The sequence below is a fragment of the Drosophila obscura genome, unplaced genomic scaffold (genome assembly GCF_018151105.1).
Source record: "Drosophila obscura isolate BZ-5 IFL unplaced genomic scaffold, ASM1815110v1 contig_4, whole genome shotgun sequence".
NCBI lineage: Eukaryota > Metazoa > Arthropoda > Insecta > Diptera > Drosophilidae > Drosophila > Drosophila obscura.
The window spans coordinates 11,345,531-11,364,233 of record NW_024542828.1 but is presented as its reverse complement, the minus strand read 5'-3'; the positions used below and the strand labels follow the sequence as shown (position 1 = coordinate 11,364,233).

Below are 18,703 nucleotides of genomic sequence, written 5' to 3'. Positions count from 1 at the left end.
ATGTTTTCGCGCCTTACAGCACCACCAATTCGATATCGATAGGTACACGCTGCAGAAATATTGGTTTGCTCCAGCCCTGGCATATTACGGTTCGAGTTTTTGTTGCCGTTGCGCTCGAATTTTAATTAAATGTTTTCGAAATGTTTAAACTAATTGATCCTGCTGCTTGTTACACAACAGCTGCAACCAAAGGCAATGAGGTGAAATTAACGTGAACGGTCTTTGAGAGTGAACAAACGCAGCGGTGACCGCGTAACAGCCCAAGGATACGGCATAAAGTCGCGCGAAATTGCAATAAAAGTTCCGTTCCCTTCCGTTCCGAGTGTCGTGTCGTAAGTGAAATCAAACAAAATGCCGATTATGCATGCTTTGTGATCCGAACCAGTGCCTAAAAGTGTTTTTAAGAATAATCAATTCAGAAGCAGAACGAATTCCGTGCTGATTTACATAAATCCCAATATTTTTGCCATTCGGTGAGTTCTTATTCTTGTGTTGGCTGCTGGTTGTTGTTGCTGGTGGGGGCTGCCAGCTGTTTGCCTGTGTGTATTGGCCACCACCACTGCCTGCCCCTGGTGACGTCCGCTTGTGCCTGTGTGAGTGTCTCTCAGTGATGTAGCTTAATTTTAGCGACTGAATTCGATCGAAAGTGAGTGGGGCGATACAAGCCATCGAAGTAATTGTGAAATATATGCGACAATGGCAAGTAATCTGAACGGCAAACCAGATGCAGGGCATTGCAAAATTTCGATATGGTCTCGCATGTTGTCAAGCCATTCGACGAGGGTGAGAGGATGTGTCTCAACATGAAGACACCCCCAACGTGAAGTGAACGCTCTCTCGCCCTCGTCTCTCGGAATGGTGGGTGGTTGTACCGTTAATATTTTGCCGGTTTGGTTGTTGTTGATGTGCTTGTGACGTAAACTTCTCTTCTCTCCCTCTGGCACACTGTCCAAATAGAAGCCGGCGAAGTGCCTTCCCCTATAGTATCAGACAAAAATATGCACATCCTGTAGTTTTATTAAATTTCATACTTTTGCACGTACTATCTACGGAAATTATAGTGGGAAAGTGATTTATGCTAGCGGCCGCCACGGCGGCAGATAGTGGAAAGCCCCTCTTATCGCCCACACAAGTACGGAGCGGAGCGCAACAATAAACTCATGAATCCCAAACAAAACAAAAGAGCAAATGCATAAATAATATACCCGGACAACCGGGCTATGTACTTATATACTTACTTATGTACATGTGGTTCAATGAAATGAGTTTTCACACTGATAATGCGTCACAGAGAGAGAGAGAGCGAGAGAGTGTGAGTGGGAGACACAGATAGAGAGCCGCATTTAGCTATCGCACATCTTTCGATGTCTGGGGCAGAGAGACATCTGCAAATGATTATATGGACAGGCTGATAGTCGAAACAAATACAAATACTGACATCATGTGTTTAAACTTTAAATAAATTCTGAATTGCATGTGGTAGAACGGATCCTAAAAACTTTCACTTTCGCCGGGTTGTGGTCGTCACGGCTCTCTTACCTGACGCCCGAGCCGGAGGCCAACAAACGCATTTGACATTCGACCAAAATAAAAGCAACAACCAATTTATGTGAGCAATAAAGGCCAAAAGTAAAAGAGAATCGAGCTGCTCTTTCTCTATTTATAAACTGTTTTTTTTTTTTCATATTTCACACGTTTGTGTGTTTGTTTTTCGGGCCCAACTGTCTGCCCGACCAGGTCGTCGTCACTCAAGCCCCCCACTACGCCGCCCATGATGTCATCCACTGCCACTAAGGAGGGTCGTGCTGGGGGGGTCCGAGTCACATGTTTGGATGTTCGCCCAAAAGAAAAACAAAGAAAAGCCAACGAGAATAGCAGAAATTTCCTTTGTGGGTGGGCAAAAGTTTTCCGCGCTGCTTTTCCTCAGACGCAAATCGCGTCAGATTCTTCGCCAAGCGAAACGTGAAAATTGTTTGCCTCTAAACTGTTGACTATAATGATGGATGGGATGGGATAGTTCGCTTTTGCCTGAGATAATTGTAAGAAAATTCAAAAGGAAAATCTATTCATCATCTCTTTATTAATGAGATTGTTTATAATTTTCCTTAGAATTTCTTTATGTTTTCGTGCGCTTAGTGAACGGCAGATTGCTATTGATTAGATTGGCGATTTCACATAAATAATTCACTGGAATAGGGAAAAAAGCGGGAAATACGCTTTTAAAATTAAAAGTTTCAGATAATACAGAATCAATTGAATCGAATTTTAATCGATATAAAACGAACACACTTTTTATTGGGTGTGTTTTCTCTGAAGTTAATTTCATCAAGGCATGATTTGGATACTGGATGCTATTCCTCTTTCTTTTCTTCCTTCTGCACTATTAATCCGCCCAAGCGAAATGAGTCATACGCTTTTCCAATTAAATTTCAGTTTTATTTTCATCATCAGCATCCTCCTTGTCCGCCCCCATCCTCATCAGATGAGCGTCGGCATCTGTAGAAACAATCTCCAATTAGCACCAAGCAATCCCTCCGTTCTGTCTCTTTCCTTTCCTCCCCCTCGCTGTGCACTCACGTGTTTGGTTTTGCAAAGGAAACAGCTGATGATGGCCGACCGCTCTTTTGTTGTTGTTGCGTATACGCAATTTCTGGTTCGTTCTGTGGAAGACGTCGCGAGGTCTCTCTGCTCTGCCTCTGTGCTTTTATGAATTAAACATAATACAGCTCTCTCTATCTCTCTTCGCTGAAGCTCTCTTCATTGCACATGCGACCATTTGTTTTTTTCTGCTTCGTCTTTCAATGAACCCCCAATGCAATGCAGTTTCTCCCTGGTATTCTCTCCCTCTCCATCTCTCTGTTTCCTTTGGTTGCTTTTAAGGTACCTATGTGAAATTCTAAGGTAAGATAGTACTCTCTCTGCTTCTCAGTAAAACAAGTTTGGCTCCCAAAAAGAGGCCGCTCTCTTGCACACCCACACCTTCCATGGAGTATACCTTGCCTGGCTTGCGCTCTCTTTGCCAATTAGCGAATGCATTTTGGACTCTTGTTATTGGACTTGTTGTTGCTTGCTCTTTCTTTCTTTTGGCTTCTTCGGCCGCAATTTCGTTCGGTTTATTTTGGTGCTGCATTCATTTTGGCCGCGTTTCGTTTTCGCTTTCGGACTCGTTCGGTCTCGTCGCTGTTGTTGGCCAATTTAATTTTTGGCAGTTGCATAAAACAAAACGCGAAATTCCGCAGTCCCAGCCAGCCGCTTGCTCTTTCTCTCTCTCTCTTTCTCTGGCTGTGTCTCTCCCTGTCCCTGTGTCTCTGCTTTGTTTCAGCTCGCATGCTCTTTGTTTTTATTATTTCCACGGCTCCACAGTGGGAAAGTGTTTGCACCGGGTTGAGTTCTAAATATTATTATTCGGTCTGTGTTTTTTAATGTTGTATTTTTTGTGTTTCTGTGTTAATTTGTCGAGCAACGCGAACAGAAAATCAATAAAAAATCATCAAACAGTTCCCGAGAACAACATCCAGAGTGGCTATGCCCATAACTGAAACATACTATAGTATATTATGTATCGGAATGGAATGAAATGTACTATATATGTGCGTGTTATGCAAACGTTCTTTTGCCTGTGCCGCAGAAAGACAACGGCCAAATGACAGCCAAGTCACGAGAAATATCGGAAAATAAAGCTTACAAAATAATATTCAATGCAAGTGAAATTGATTATCGAGCAAATGTCCCCAATAAGAGTGTTTATTTCCTTAATAAAACAAATAAACTTATAGCAAAATAAACTTAAGAGTTCTTTAATTTCTGGGCACGGAACACACAGAACAAAAAAAGAAACAAATTTATTTAGGTATGTAAATACTCGTAAAATGGTTGAATCAAATAAATATGTATGTATAGATTGTTCAGTCATTGACTTGTTTACGTAAATAAGACGAAATAATTCTAGAAAAGTGCCAAGAAATAGCTGAGAAATAAAAGACGACAAATGCAAAATCAGTGACGTAAAATGGGAAATTTAAGAGATAAATTTCTGGTCAAACAAAGTAATGCATTCATTACCTTCCTCCATAAGTTTCCCTTTAAGAATATCGCCATAAAAAACCCCCTGTAACCCCTCCGTCTAGCCGTCATATATGACATGCCATCAGTGCTCGTAATTGTTTCACTTTGATGTGTAGAAATGTCCAATAAAAGTGTCGAACAAAATAAACTAATAAATTTCTAGCGAAACTCGTCAGAATTTGTAATTAACGATGCGAAAAACGAAAGAGAACATTTCAATTTGACGAAATATTACACATACGCCGCATTGTCGCGTGGCGGGAAGACAGCTGTTTGACCACTCTCTCTCTCTGTCTCTCTCTGTGTATCTTTTGGTTGCTCTCAATCCCCTCTGTCTGACCATCTCTTTCTGCAGTTGAATGACTTGAATGGCACACTTTTGAGGAATGCTTTCTGTCATTTTATTGCATTTTTTGTGAGCTTTAAAATGATGATTTCCTGCCGCATGAGTGAGCGGGATGGCCATAGTGGGGGGCACCGTTAGTAGCGCACATTGAGGCGCTGGAAGAAACCGTTGCGTGCAAGGAGCCCGTTAGAGATGCGATGCGATTCACTGACCAAAAGCTAACGGCCATATTGATTTTCACTCTCTCTCTCTCTCTGTTGCAGTGTTGTGGTGTTGAATTAACGTTTAAAATATAATACAACAGCATGCACAGCAGTGCTGGAGGAGGAGCGGCAGGGGGCGCCAACTATGAGGATGTGGCCGCCGCCCGCCGCGGACGCTTCCGCATCACATCATCCACCCCCCAAGGACCTCCGGAAACGACGCTGGGACGCTTCCGCCTGATGCCCACGTGTAAGTGTTGGATCGAAATCCTCTTGCTTGTTGTCTGTCGTGCTAATTGCTTGCTCCCATTGCAGCTAATTATGGCGCCATTTCACCCATCCTGCAGCGCGGGCGCTTCGCTGTCATACCCGAGGAGCCGCAGGCAGGATCCCCGGCCCTGGGTACACGTACACCCCCTCCCGGCGGCCGAGCAGCACGCTCTCCCTCGCCCGAATGGGACTTTGACGTTGAGCAGGTGAGTGGCAGGGTGGAGGGAAATGGTGAATGGAGAATGAAGTTGGTATTGCTTTGGCTGCTTCTGGTGGCGTCATGGCTTCAGTGCAATGCGCCATTTTTATTGATTTTCTTTGGGGTGAAAATGAAGTTGTAAAGTTTGTTTATTTGGCACAGATTTTGATAGCGGGGGCCAAGGGCATGCCCAGGCCAAAAATGCTTCTTATTTATGGCTCAACGATAGGGTTTTTACATGGTGTATCTTTCCAACTTTGCCTGCAAAATATTTCGAATTATACTTTTAAATTGTTTCCCCTTTGGCGCGCTCTGATTTGCTGTATGACAAAAGCTGACTGCTACACTGCTGAAATACTGCCCTGAAAATAGGGTTGCCGTTCTCGATATGAAATACTGCCCTGAACATAGGGTTGCCGTACTCGATATGATATACTGCCCTGAAAATGTTGCACCAATTCTTAGTATATTGCGGTATATTTAATATTAAACAAATTTAAATTTTTTCTCGGTCGGTACGGTCGGTACGGTCTGTGTACGGTACCAATACTTCCAACAACAACAACAGTTGGCTGGATATTTGGATATTTGTGTGTGTGTGGAATGTGTGATTTTGGTGGCGAATAATATTGATAAGCTGCGTGCAAAGCTTTTAATTGTGCGCGAATGGAATTCGTAGTCGTCCGACTATTTACGACAAATCCAACAAAACAAAACAACAACAACAAGCCCCTCGTGAAGTGCAATATTGCCATTTAATCTCTTGCTCTGGTGTCTTGGAAATGTGCGCAAAATACTTGGCAAACGCCAGGCCAGTCGGGATTTATCATTTACTTGATCAGCCTGTTGCAACAATTGTGCTGGAGTGTACAAGCATATAATTAAATAAAAAATCAATAATCAGTGATCAGCTGTTACGCACACTAGCACACACTCGCACGCACGTACATGGGAAGCAAACGCTGGCTGACGGGGGGAGGTTTGGCAGAGTTTGGAAATTTTCCATGGACAAATAAACACTTTTATTTGCCTTCGTTGCTTCTTTAATTTCGTTGCGACTCTTGCTGCTTTTTGTTGTAATAATTCTTAAATAAATTAAATTTGTGAGAGTGCCAGTGACGTGGGCATCAGCAGCAGCAGCTACCCGCGACCCCCTCCTATGCTTACAGTTCTGACCCGATCAGTGGAACGTCTCGCCCTCTCGCTCTATCCTTCTTGAAGGAATCCAAAGTAAAAGCGCGCGCCCGAATAATTTTTCCCGCTCGCATTGTATTTATTAAAATCAATTAATTCTCCTTATTGCTGCTGTTGTTGTTGTTGTTGTTGCTGCTGGTGTGTGATTTATTTGGTGTTGAACAAAATGGCTGATAATTACTTAAGCAGTGAGAAATGAGTGCGTGCTTGTGTGTGTTGGTGTTGGTGTGTGTGAGTGTGGAAATGTTATTAATCTAATCTCGAAAGTCAACACCTTCCAAGTGTTTGGGATGTTTAAACATCTCCTGCCCCCCCCAGCCAACTCAAATAATAATAATAATATTTTCGGTTTAATCTTCAATAAACGTCCGTTTTCTTGTTGTTTACAATGATTTTTAGCCTAATCGCGAAATTGTTTACAAAATTCAACTAGTTTTTTTGTCCGTTCACATAATTGTGACGGTGACTGTGTCAGTGCATTTGTGTGTGTTAAATTTCCATTCAACAAGAGAATCAACATCACTCCCAGTTGCTGATTAATAAAAACAAAAAGGTTGGTGCTACTTCTTAGTCTACCCTTTACCCCCCACCCCCTCCCTATACTTGTTTGTTAAATTGCCAAAAATATATGATTTATTTGTGTATGCCTTTTTGCGTTTCTTTTGTGTTGATATGAGCTGCGCGTATGACATTTTGCTCTTTATCTCCCAATCTTGGGGGGGACATTATCCGTATTATCTCTTTTTGGTAACTTAGTTTTGAAACACCTTTCAATTAGACGCAAAGACCTGTGGAGCCAACACACATCAAGTGTTCGACCTTTGATTTCTGGCGGAATATATTTGTACATATACTATATATAGTATAGAGAATATGGTAATATCGAATGCTAACATTTACAGTTGCGCCGATCGGCACGAGTTGTGTGCCAATTACCGTTAAACAGAAAACTGCATTTCGAATAAACACGGACCGCACAGAGAGTTTTGTGTATATACAGAGGGAGTGCGAGTATACATATGTACATATGTATTTATACATATGTACATAGAGAGTGAATCGGTTATATAGACAGATCGCATGAACACGGTCGTTAGGTCTTGCTTGCAAACTGAAACAGTTTTTGTTTATCTTGGAAATTAGCAGGCCATCAATGTAATTAATTCTATTGAATTGTTGTAGGAAAACTCTCTGGTAAAAACTTTCTTACTTACGCAATTTCAGCTCGGGTTCTCCCAATTCAGTTCTGTTTATTCTTTCATTCCCCCAAGAGTTGAATGAACCTCTCTTCTTCCATATCTTTGGGCCGACCATCGGAGCAGCCAAAGGCAGGCAACCCCTCACCGACTTTGCTTTGGCTTGAAAATCAATATTTTCGTGCAAATATTTTGTTACGTATTCGACAAAACAAAAAACAATACAGGCAATATTTACAAGCAAATTGCAATTTTTACGGGGCGACAGCCAGAGCGAAGGCCAGGCGAAGGGCATTGCCAGCAGAGATATCTCTTTGTCGATGCTCTCTCGATACACGACCAATCGGAAATTGAGCTCAAAACAAATCGATAAGCAAATTTATTACCCAAACAATACAACACTTAGATTGGAGATCAAACAGTAATTAAACAGAAAGTGTGACCTGATTCCAGATGGTGTCATTGAGCTTCTCAATGGAGGACATGCGATCGTTCAGCTTTTCCAAAGCCTCCATTATCCTATCGAACTTTGCCTCAAAATGTTGCACCACGGACTTGAGTTCCTTGCGAAGTTTTTCAACCTCTGCGGGCTCGCTCATCTGTTGCGTAGACTCCACACTGGCGGAGAAGCCCGAGTCGATCTCAGTGGAGGAATAGCCTCCCAGAGGCTCCCTCTCTGGCTGGCGGTACATGCACGCAATTCCATGGATGTATTCCCCAGGGAAATCCGGGTCCACAGTGTCCACCGTGTAGGTGATGCCATTGGAGCGGATGAGGATGTCCATGATGTTTCGCAGGCTGAAGCAGTTCCAGTTGTTCGCATGCAGATAAAAGTGCGTCAGTTCGGAGAGCAGTGGGAATGCCGTCGGATCGATATCCGTGAGATTGTTCCCGGAAATATCCAGCTTTCGGAGCTGTGGCATCCCCTGCAGCGCCTCCAGTGGCAGTTCCTGCTGTCCTGTGCTCCGCAAATCGAGGACCTCCAGCTCGGGCGTCTGCCAGTCCTCGGGCAGGGGGGCCAGTCCGGGATTATCAGCCACGTCCAAGTGGCGCAGGCGGGGAACACGCGTGAGTGAGGCCATCTGGACGAGCGAATTGTTGCGCAGCACCAAATACTCGAGGGTCTCCGAGGCGGGGAAGTACAGCTCCCGCACTCGGTTATCGCTGAGGTCGACCTCCGTCACCGATCCGTAGAGATTGACGCGGTCCAGCGAGCAGTTGCGCACCATCAAGCGGCTGACGTTCAGGTTGAGGAGCAGCACAGTCAGCCGGGGATTGTGCGATATATCGAGCGAATGCAGCCGGCGGTGCTGCGTCCCCACGCGGAAGGCGTGCTCCTCCAGATCCTCCAGACGATTTGTGTGCAAGGAAACGCTATGGAGGCGGGGATTGTAGGCAAACAAATCGCCTGCGATGCTCGTCAGCAGATTGTGTGCCAGGACCACTGTTTGGAGGCTCTGCAGGTCGTCAAAGATCCTTGGGGGAAGCTCTTCGATTTGGTTTTCGCTTAGATCCAAGTACTGGAGATTCTGCAGACCATCGAAGGTGTCCGTTTCCAGATTCCCGATCTTATTCCGATTGAGGAACAGGAACTGCAGATTTCCCGCTCCATTGAAGTTCTTATCCTTGAGTTCTTCCAGCAGGTTGTCTGCCAGGAGGAGAATCACCAGCTTCTCGGCACCCATTGCGAAGCTGTCCCACCGCATGTGCCTGATGCCACACGATCGCATGTCCAGCTCGGTAACCTCCAGACTGTGCAACAGCCTGGCGGGAAAGTGCACAAAGGTGCAGTTCTCGAAGATCAGTGCTCCCGTGGGTTGGTCATCGCCCACCACCTCGTATGTGCTGCCATCAGGGGTGATCCTCACCTCCGTTTGAAGGTCAAAGGAGGCCCTCTCGCCGTCGCTGTCGAAATTAAAGCCAGTGCAGCGGGTCTGCTCCGCCTTGACGAGGCAGTGATCCGTCAGGCTCTCCACGCGGATGAGATTTGGTGGGATCTCTGCTGATGCCACCACCAACAGCACCACAGACACCAGGGACCACACCACAAGGCAATTCCGGACGTACATTTGGAGCGTGTGCGGCTGTGGCTGTAGCTGTGCTCCGCGGTTCACGATCAGCTCTCAACTGAAACGATAAGCCACGAATATGATGCCATAATGCTATAATGCTATAATGCTATACCGCCCTTCCATCTACTTCTATATAATTTTCATTCTATCGAGTATTCATGGTGTTTTGATTTTGCAAAAAAAAAATATATACATTTATTTAGCAGAGCTTCAAAGATCGGCTCAGTGAATACTCTAACTTCAGTGAGACCCACTCCTCCTGTGGCAGCCATCGTTAAATTATCGTTGGGATATTTATAGTTACAGTTAAAGAAAACTTTGATCTACATTCAAATTTCATTCGATTAAATGTTTAATATTCTCTCCCTCTCTCTGCGATTTTTATAGAGAAAATAATGAATTGGCTACTATGTGTAGTAATCGTATGTGGCAGCTAAATATAATCTGTTTTATTTTGTTGTCATCATCGTTTTGACATGTGTATTACAATACATTCGAATCATTATTTGGTTGGGTTTTTTCTATAGAGAGCAGAGGAGAGTACATATAGCGACTCTTTATGTCTGTATCTGTCTCTGTCTATCTGAAGTTGCGCGCTCTGGTGGTTCTGTTCTATAGAGAATGCCTATATTATGGTCATAAACAGATTTCAGCCCATGAAATGTCCAGCCAACAAGTCCAACAAGCTCTGCTCTTCCGTCTGCCCTCTTATCATGGAGTATTATTTACTTAATTTACTTGAAGCTTTTGTTTGTGGCACACAGAAGGTGGAAATCATTTGGCTGCTGATAAGCAGAGACTTGGCCGTAGACTGGAATATTTCCCGCCCATGGAAAACCCGTGGAAATATGTACATATGTACATTCCTCTAAAAAATTTGTATACATTTTATTCTTTTTGTAGATCGTAAAAGTCTCTTTTTAGAATATAATAAAAATCACTCTGATTTGCTGCTGCTTTGGAAGATGATTCATGTTCCACCAAAGAGTCTTCATTCTATAGGAAACGGGGTTTCTGCAAGTAATGCTGCCTTAAGGGCTGTTCTATTTCTATTTATTTACAAAGAATCATTTTGGCAGAGATTCAAATCAAATTCTTGCGAAATTTTACTTACAATTTATAATATTTATTAGGTGAAAGAAGCCGAAGACGCTTGTTAATTAATGGAAAAATATCATAAAAATTATAAAAAATTTATTATCGGAACGGGGAACACGTTCAACCTGCTTTTTAGTCGCTCAATTATTTTGCAGCTCAACGAATGACGACAAACGAAAAACAACAACAAAAAAGTATTTAAATTGCTAAAGGAATTCAAATTCAAAGTCGGTTAAAGCTTTCAACAAACAAATTTATACGCTTGTTGAGAATTATCGCCTGCTATTTTCATGGGAGGGGGAGACTTAAGGTTTTATTCCAAGCAAACAAAAGGGGAATTTCTCCCCTGTCATTGGAAATTATAATTGATCTGCTTACGAGTATTTGTTTATTGTTTAAAGATGATTATTAGTAGTAGTCCAATGGTATTTTAATTATTTGAGCCATGATGTACGATGATGTCTACATAAATATGTACATATGTATGTATATCTCTCTATATATCTATTTATATTGCTTGGGTTCTCAATTGGAATGGCATGACTTCGTTTAGCGATATAAAACGAATGTCGCACTCTTGTTTTCAATTCAATTTCCAGCAATTACTTTGCATATCCCTCAAGAGAACTCGGAGAGAACGAAGGAATCATCATCAGAATGTAGTGCTCCCTCTCTATAACGGGGTATGCTGCATTAGTGGGGATATATGTAACAGTGTGGGACATTTTGAGAGATCTTTCTAAGAGCAAGAGCTTCCTAAAGTGCCATAGTGTATCCAAGAGTTGTAGCCTACATGTTCTCTGCCCTTTTCTGTTCCCTTTCTTTTGTTTTCTGTGCGCCCGATCCGTTCCGATCCGCACACATCGTCGCCTCGCCTCCGCCTCAGACTGCCTTTCCATGCAAATCAACAAAATTTCCCCCATAGTTTTAATGTGCAAACAAATGCAATATAAAATAGGGGAATACGTGCTCTTATATACATATACCTTGTATATATCTTATAATATATAGCCATCAGTCACGCTGGATATCTCTTTCTATATATGTAGAACGTACTGTTCGTACTTTTATGAGTAAAGTGAGGTCTATTGTGGGGCATGCTGCTCTTTTATGTGGCGCCTTCTGTCAGTTTATAGCACTTTATTTATTTCATTAATTTTATTGCTCAAGTCAGGCGCAAAATGTTTAAGATTTTCCAGTGAAATAAATCACAGAAATTTTTTGTTCACACGATGACGAAATTGTTCACAGAATGATGATATAATTCTAGAGGGGGAAAATGAGATAATTTGCACATTAATGCAGAGAGCCAACCACTTGGTGGTTTATAGTACTTTGAGTACTATTAAAACTTTATGGATAATTAAGAGGATAGAAGATTTTAATGTTTGTCTATGAGTAATGGATGATTTACGGAGTGATATTGGTAGAAAAAGTGCATTATATTAATATTAATAGTGCATAATATTAATAATCATAGATTTTTGACTGCGCGGTTCAGTGGTGGAATCGTATTTGGGGGGATTAACGGAAACTGCCGCAATTTACCTCTGTACGAGTGTGAACTATGTACCCGAATATCGATCATCGACGGAAGTGTCACGCATATCTACAGATTGTAAAATTAATGAACAAAAGTGTTTATTCTGATACGCAAAAGTATCCATTGAAAGATTGCGTAAATAATTACTATAATTATTGATTAATTTCGAATAGATAATAGCACCCAAAAAAGGGACAGCAAGCTGTTCAACCAATAAAAACTGTGGATAGAAATTCTGACATTATGAGAATGCAAAACCCCGAAGAGCTATACAGACTCTTTTCGAGGTATAGTAGAACTACCAGAAACTGAAGCTAGGGGGAAACTCCATACAAATATAGGAGACAGGCACGGATTCCATGTTAGGGCCCACAGAATACTGCTCTCAACGAGATTCTGACATCAGTTTCTTTTACCGAGAATCTATTGAACACCCTCATCTTGCATTTGCCCCTAAATAAGAGTGAAAATCGAAGCTTGGGGAAAAATTGCTGGTGGATATTCCTGAATGAATATAGGCCAAAACTGAGACACACTTTCTGTGACAGAGTGGCCAGAGCGGGCAGAGCGGTAGCGGCACTCCCGTCCTATCAGCTGATAAGTATTCCAAATGCCTATAATTTATAGGATTACTCGAACTGGGGGGACTCCGTCGATTGTCGAGTGTCGAGTGGAGAGAACGTGCTTATCGCCCGGCTATTGCTTCAAAATGAACAAAATAATCGCCGAGTGGAGGAGCTCCGGCGAATATTCATTGAAGAGGAATCATAAATTTTTATGATCAGAAAAACAAAACAAAAATCCAAAATTTGAAGACCAGTTTTTTGATGCTCTGTTTCTGTATTTTTGCCGAAGGTCGTGTTCTGTTTTCTCGTCTTAAATGTGACATAAAAGCATCTCAAATCCAGTTATATGTTTAGTTCTTCATCAACAGAGATCCACAGAGATGCTGTCGCTGCGAAAACTAAAAGATCTGTGGACGATTTTGTTGTTTGTGGCCCCCATTTGTGAGTCACAGACGCGGATACAGCTAAAGGAAGTGGCAGTGGAGCGATTGGATTGTCAGGAGAGCCTCTGTGTGGGATTGGAGTATCCCTCACCCTCGGAGGTGGCATTTTTTGGAGAGAATATAGGAAAGAAACTCAAGAACTATAAAGCTCTGATCATCCACAGTTCCCGATTGACGAATCTACCAAGAAATGTCTTTCAATGTCTGCCACAACTCGCTGAATTTGATGTTCTGGAATGTGAGCTGCAGCACATAGAAAAAGAGTGCTTCAAAGGTTCGCAGAACTTAAAGATACTCAATCTAGGAGGAAATTCTATTAGGAAAATGGAAGGAAACACCTTTGATCTTTCGACAGAGCTCGAGGATTTGAATTTATCCGATAATCAATTGGAGGAACTCCCTAGGGGAGTATTTTTGCATCTAAAAAAGCTACGAAAACTCAATCTATCCAACAATAAATTGAAGATTATATCGCTAGATGTTTTCTCTCCCTTGAAGGAACTTCAGAGCGTAAATCTGGACAGCAATCACTTGAAAGAACTGCCCAGAGGACTCTTCAAAGAACTGAGACTCCTCTCAGTTAGAAATAATCTACTAGAACGGATATCCATGAATACTTTTACAACGATAGCACATCTCATACTCTCGGATAATCCACAGCTAAAGAGACTTCATCTGACAGGAAACATCAACGAGCTGCAGGCCTCCAATTGCGGTCTAACATCTGTGATCCTCGATGGCCGTATCATCAGTCTTCAATTGGAGAACAATCGTCAGCTGGAAAATGTGAGACTTACACAACCCCAAGCCCTAGAGCAGCTCCATTTGGCCAATGCGAATCTTTCGAGCCTGGATTTTCTATCAAAGGCCACGAGATTGATGGATTTGGATCTGTCGGGCATAGAGAAGCTCAAGGGGGTGCCTGATCTATGGAAATCGAACCGTTTGGAGCGCTTGAGCATCACCTATCCCATGGACATGCTGGCCGAGTTGAAAGATCTGGACTATCTAGAGATACAACAGGAAAAACTACGAGAGATTTACATCAAGGATGTGGATTATGACTTCTTTGTCAAAGAAGATGCCATTAAGTGTGGACATTTGAGGGAGCTCTTAAGCGACACGGGTGTGCCGAAGGACGTGACCTTTTGGGAGGAGGATTCGACACTTAAATGTGGAGATCATTAAGAAAACTTTCAGGAAAATAAACTTGCCACTTGCCTTTGTTTAATCAATCTTTCAACCAATTTCCTTCGACATTTCAGTGGATTTTCCTGCTCATTCGATGATTTATTTTCATCATCGATTAAAGCCCGCTCCAATGGGCACCAAAAACAAGTTTTCTGTCGCATTTTATTAGCATTTGAATTTAATATAAACTACTCGTACATGTGGTGCTTCCCTACTAAGAAACTACAGTGGGGTGGGGATCGGTACAGTGGATCCCAGAGATCGCGGAGATCTCTCTCTCTCTCCTCTTGCTCTCTTAACCTCTAAAAGCGCTCTCTTTGCTCCATTTTGAGATTTAGCGGTGGAGAAATGCCTGGAACCGAGGCCACAGGAGGATGAATGCCTGTAGGAGGTTGGGCGACAGGATTGGTGGGAGGATTGGTGCCCGGAATAGTCGCCTGCGGCATGATAGGAGCCTTGGGAGCAAAGGGCTTTGAATTCAAGGCCGCATCGGCCACTTTGTTCACTTCCTTGAGGATCTTCGGGGGCAAAGTGATGTCCAGGCTGTCCGAATGCTGATAGAAAAGATACGCAGCGGACATGAGGCCCACCAGAGAGAGGGTGATGAGAGTCCAACGCAGGCCAGAGTTGAATTTTAAGCCACTGAAAGGGGAGAGAAGGGATCTATGAGAGCAGGAGACACTTCTAGAGGTACTCGTAAAGGACACCCACAGGAACAGCGTGTATTTGACCATATTCGTGTAGGTCTTGTTCAGGTGCACGCCCTCTTCGATCCAAAAGAGAGGAAGGATGAGCTTTGGTAGATTCTTCAGGGCCTCAATGCCCTCCACGGGCTCCATGTCGAGATTGAATTGAAGGCGCTTGGCCGCCTGAAAGGGAGTGCCAGACATCTGCAACGTGAATATAGATAGATATAGAAATAGAAATGTATCCTGCACCGATTTCCCTTCCTTTTTTTACCAATTCAAAATCAATATAAACCGCATGATCCTTCTCATTCGGATGGAGGCCATCAACGGCTGCCACAAGCTTGGGATCCGCATTGTAAAAGTGAGGCATCGAGGCCAACAGAGGACCCCCCACACAGGGTGCCAGATTCATGGTGCCCCTTGGGGGACAGGTGTCCAGATCCTCGGGATCATCGCAGAAGCAATGCAGCTTCTCCTCAGAACGCATGTCCCCCAGGTCGAGTGTGAATCTGGTGGATGGCATGCCATGATACGAGGATTTCCTCACATAGGTGGCCCCCAAGGAGCGACACAGATCGGGTGTGAAGGCCCACAGGCCCTCCTCCTTTTTGAGGCCAGGGGCAAAAACGGTGGAGTCGGTGCCCTGGAATTGGTTGCACTCATCCCCCGGCCACACATCCATCTCGGTTTCCCCTGCGAATCGTATGACTTTTCCCAGTTTCTTGTTGTTTTTCACGCCACGGCAGACAGTAAAGCGTCCAGCGTCCGAATGATTGGCCTAAAAGCAAAGAGATCTTGAGAGGATCTGCAGAGACAGGAGCATCGTATCCCAGAAGCACCATTACCTGCCCCATAAATGAGAACAAAAAGTGCGTCTGGTTGACCTGCTTGGCCTGCTTCACTTCGCCCGTGTAGAACACTGTGCACAGGGCCTTGGCAGCAAATTCATCCGGTGAGCAGTCCACATCGATGCCACGAAAGAACAGATCCATAAACTTGGCTGAGAGGAAGGCCTTGGCCCCAGGAAACACCAGAGACATGGCCTTGGAAATCAGCTCCATCATAGCCGCACGCTCCCGCTGCACAGTGATGCCGCCAGGCTGGAGCAAATTTAAGGGAAAAATATAATAACTATGATAAATTGATTGAATGAATGAGTGTCGCATTTGTTCGTCGCAGGCCTCTAATGCGTATCTCTCGGATAAGTATCTGAGTAATTGCAGTTCTAATATGATTTTCACATTTTGATAGGTTAATTTTTGTGTTGCTGAGAATGCAATTTGCATAATTCCCACAGAAAGAGAGAGAGAGAGAATAAATGGGGGACGGACACGTCATCCATGCGCACTCCGGATGTGTAAAGTTTTATAGAAGTATCTAACTATCTTTAAATTAATTTCTTTCCATCTTTAGAGGTCGATCTCCGCTCAGGGATTCTCTTACCTGCATAATGGGATGTGGCAGAGTAATAATTTCCTCTCCTGTCAGTGGATACGATGCCGCCGCATTGAAAATAAAAGTATTCCTCATGGTAAAGGTCACCGAATCCTCCACAGCATCATCCACCAGATCAATCTTGTCCTTCCATTCACTTGAAAAGAGAAGAAAATCATTTCCAAATTTCCAACAAGGATGCCAAAAACCCACTCGAACACAAAGGGACCCACTTCCTGGAGACGTGGTCGAGCCCCTTGGGATACATCGTCCGGATTGGTGACATTGAAGACGTAAAAATAAAAGTGTAGGGGGAAGGGTGTATTCGACCACAGTTCCCTGACATCCGTGCCGGGCTTTAGAGTTACTTGCTACGGATTAGACATACTTTTTGTTAGAGATAATTCTTCGGGAGATACGCGAAGCACTTTATGAACCTTGGAGATCATAAATTTGAGTATCTTTGGGAACATAACCCAACCGAAGAGAATGGCAAAGATGAGGGTGCCGGCGGAGCCAGAGAGCAGCTTCATGCGATGGAGTTTCATCTTTCGAATGTATCTTTTCTGCCTTGAAGATAGTTTTCTATCTGGAAATCTGTAGGGAACCGCTTAAGACCGCTTTTAGGAATAGTTTCGTATCTGCCACTGCTTTGGGAACTCCTTTTCCGAACTCCTAGTGTATCTACACTTGTATGAGGTATAGAACCGATATTCGTATCTGTTTTCGAGGGCTCTTCCCAGCAGAGAACCGCTTGAGAGGTTCACAGTCGCGACGCAACTGAAATGCGAGTCTCTCGTGTCTTCAGAGTAGACGGACGGACGGTCGGGAGTTCCTCCCACCCCCCACAGACAAATGCGAATACGTGCGAATATTATTCGTTTGGAAACACCAGAGAAACACACACAGATATAGGAGGATACCAGGGGAGAAAACAATCTGAGAAACACGGCACTACTTATAAAATCAATAATTGCATGTATTTGTTGTATTATAAATTGTTTTTCTCTCGCTCTCCTCCACTCAAACCCAAGCCACTCGGAACATACTTATTTACTATGCGGATATTCATATTCCATTCGGTTGTAGTCGTACATTCGAATGCGGTTTAACGAGATCTGGGGAGGGCTTTTCGGATGGAATATTTGATCATGCATCGAGCGATCTTCGTTTAATGGTTCTTGCAGTCCAAAAACAGAAACCAGTTGAATGATCAAAGCGGTCGGGGTGTCCATAAATATAGTCTGAAAATAGCTTGAACGGATTTTATGGCATTTTCATGTGCAACGATTATTCTATAGTCGATTGATTCCCGATCTCTGTTCGTTATTCGATCTTTATCTCTGCGTGTATGTCTCCATCGATATGTCTGAACTTCTCTCCTACCGTTGGGGCCAATTTATGAACTTGGACTTGATTCGGTTGAATTGTTCCTCTCCTACAATTGATATTGCATTCGAGCCACACGACACCTGGCCCATATTCCATTGTTAATCGCACCTCTCGCACTCCACTTCTCCTCTCTAGTCTGACCCTCCTGAGGAATGGTTTGTTTATCTAATTGTGGCAATTACCAGGCTGTTTTCCACGGGGGGAACCTTAGCAAGTGTTGTCTGATTAAAGCATACGTGGAGAGGTATCCCCCGAAAGAGGCCCGAAGGCATGGGAAATATCCCTTAAAAGAAACCTAAGGTAATGGAAGTTTTGCGGAGCTCAATTATAGTTTGAATGGCATATGGTTTACTATTCTTAGAAGTGCTGATATATGTAGGCATTTATTTGCTGGGAACTTAGGCTGATTCACATTTAAGAGCTGAAATTTCAAGGTTTGATCTTACAAAAAGTATTATTAAAAGTTTCTCTGATATCCATTTGTGATCCCCTGTCAATTTCTAATAAGCAAAGTACAGTAATTTCTAGCGTTTTCTTAGTTTTGTGCATGAAAAACGATCTTGAGTTGGTCCCATAGCGTTCAATGATCTGCCGCCACCTTGACTCGGTAACGCCCCCCTTCAGACATTCAGTCAGTCATTCAGCCAATCTGTCAGTCATTCAATTCAGTTGACATAAACAGAAATCGAAACTGAAACTGAGACTGAGACTGAGACTGGAACTCAAAACAGAGGGCAAAACAACATTACGAACAGCAAAACAAACTTAAACGAATGGCAAAACCCCAAACACGTGACGCCAG

General features: G+C 43.3%; 4 protein-coding genes across 5 annotated transcripts in view; 2 read left to right on the top strand and 2 right to left on the bottom strand.

Moving 5' to 3' along the window:
* The first annotated feature begins 114 nt into the window (after positions 1-114).
* Positions 115-18,703, top strand: part of LOC111069986 (5'-AMP-activated protein kinase subunit gamma-1) — a 60,848-nt gene continuing 42,259 nt past the window's right edge. The window contains exons 1-3 of one of the 2 annotated variants that reach the window (XM_022360263.2): positions 115-473; positions 4,675-4,864; positions 4,930-5,090. In XM_022360263.2, coding sequence (XP_022215955.2) covers positions 4,717-4,864; positions 4,930-5,090 — 309 coding nt within the window. In that variant the 5' untranslated portion in view covers positions 115-473; positions 4,675-4,716. Of the gene's footprint in view, positions 474-4,674; positions 4,865-4,929; positions 5,091-6,676; positions 6,831-18,703 lie in introns of those variants that run through there. The other variant, XM_022360262.2, reaches the window with a different exon arrangement.
* On the bottom strand, positions 7,842-9,610 carry LOC111069989 (nephrocan). The gene has a single exon (XM_022360271.2). The coding sequence runs from the start codon at positions 9,540-9,542 to the stop codon at positions 7,899-7,901; it is 1,644 nt and encodes a 547-aa protein (XP_022215963.2). The 5' UTR covers positions 9,543-9,610; the 3' UTR covers positions 7,842-7,898.
* Positions 13,029-14,467, top strand: LOC111069991 (leucine-rich repeat-containing protein 15). The gene has a single exon (XM_022360273.2). The coding sequence runs from the start codon at positions 13,133-13,135 to the stop codon at positions 14,381-14,383; it is 1,251 nt and encodes a 416-aa protein (XP_022215965.2). The 5' UTR covers positions 13,029-13,132; the 3' UTR covers positions 14,384-14,467.
* Positions 14,530-17,275, bottom strand: LOC111069988 (sensory neuron membrane protein 1). Its single transcript, XM_022360270.2, has 7 exons — positions 16,947-17,275; positions 16,723-16,880; positions 16,519-16,666; positions 15,921-16,175; positions 15,347-15,853; positions 15,098-15,276; positions 14,530-15,028 (listed from the first exon to the last, which is right to left on the bottom strand). Exons 1-7 carry the CDS (start codon positions 17,055-17,057, stop codon positions 14,689-14,691), a joined length of 1,698 nt encoding a protein of 565 aa, XP_022215962.1. The 5' UTR covers positions 17,058-17,275; the 3' UTR covers positions 14,530-14,688.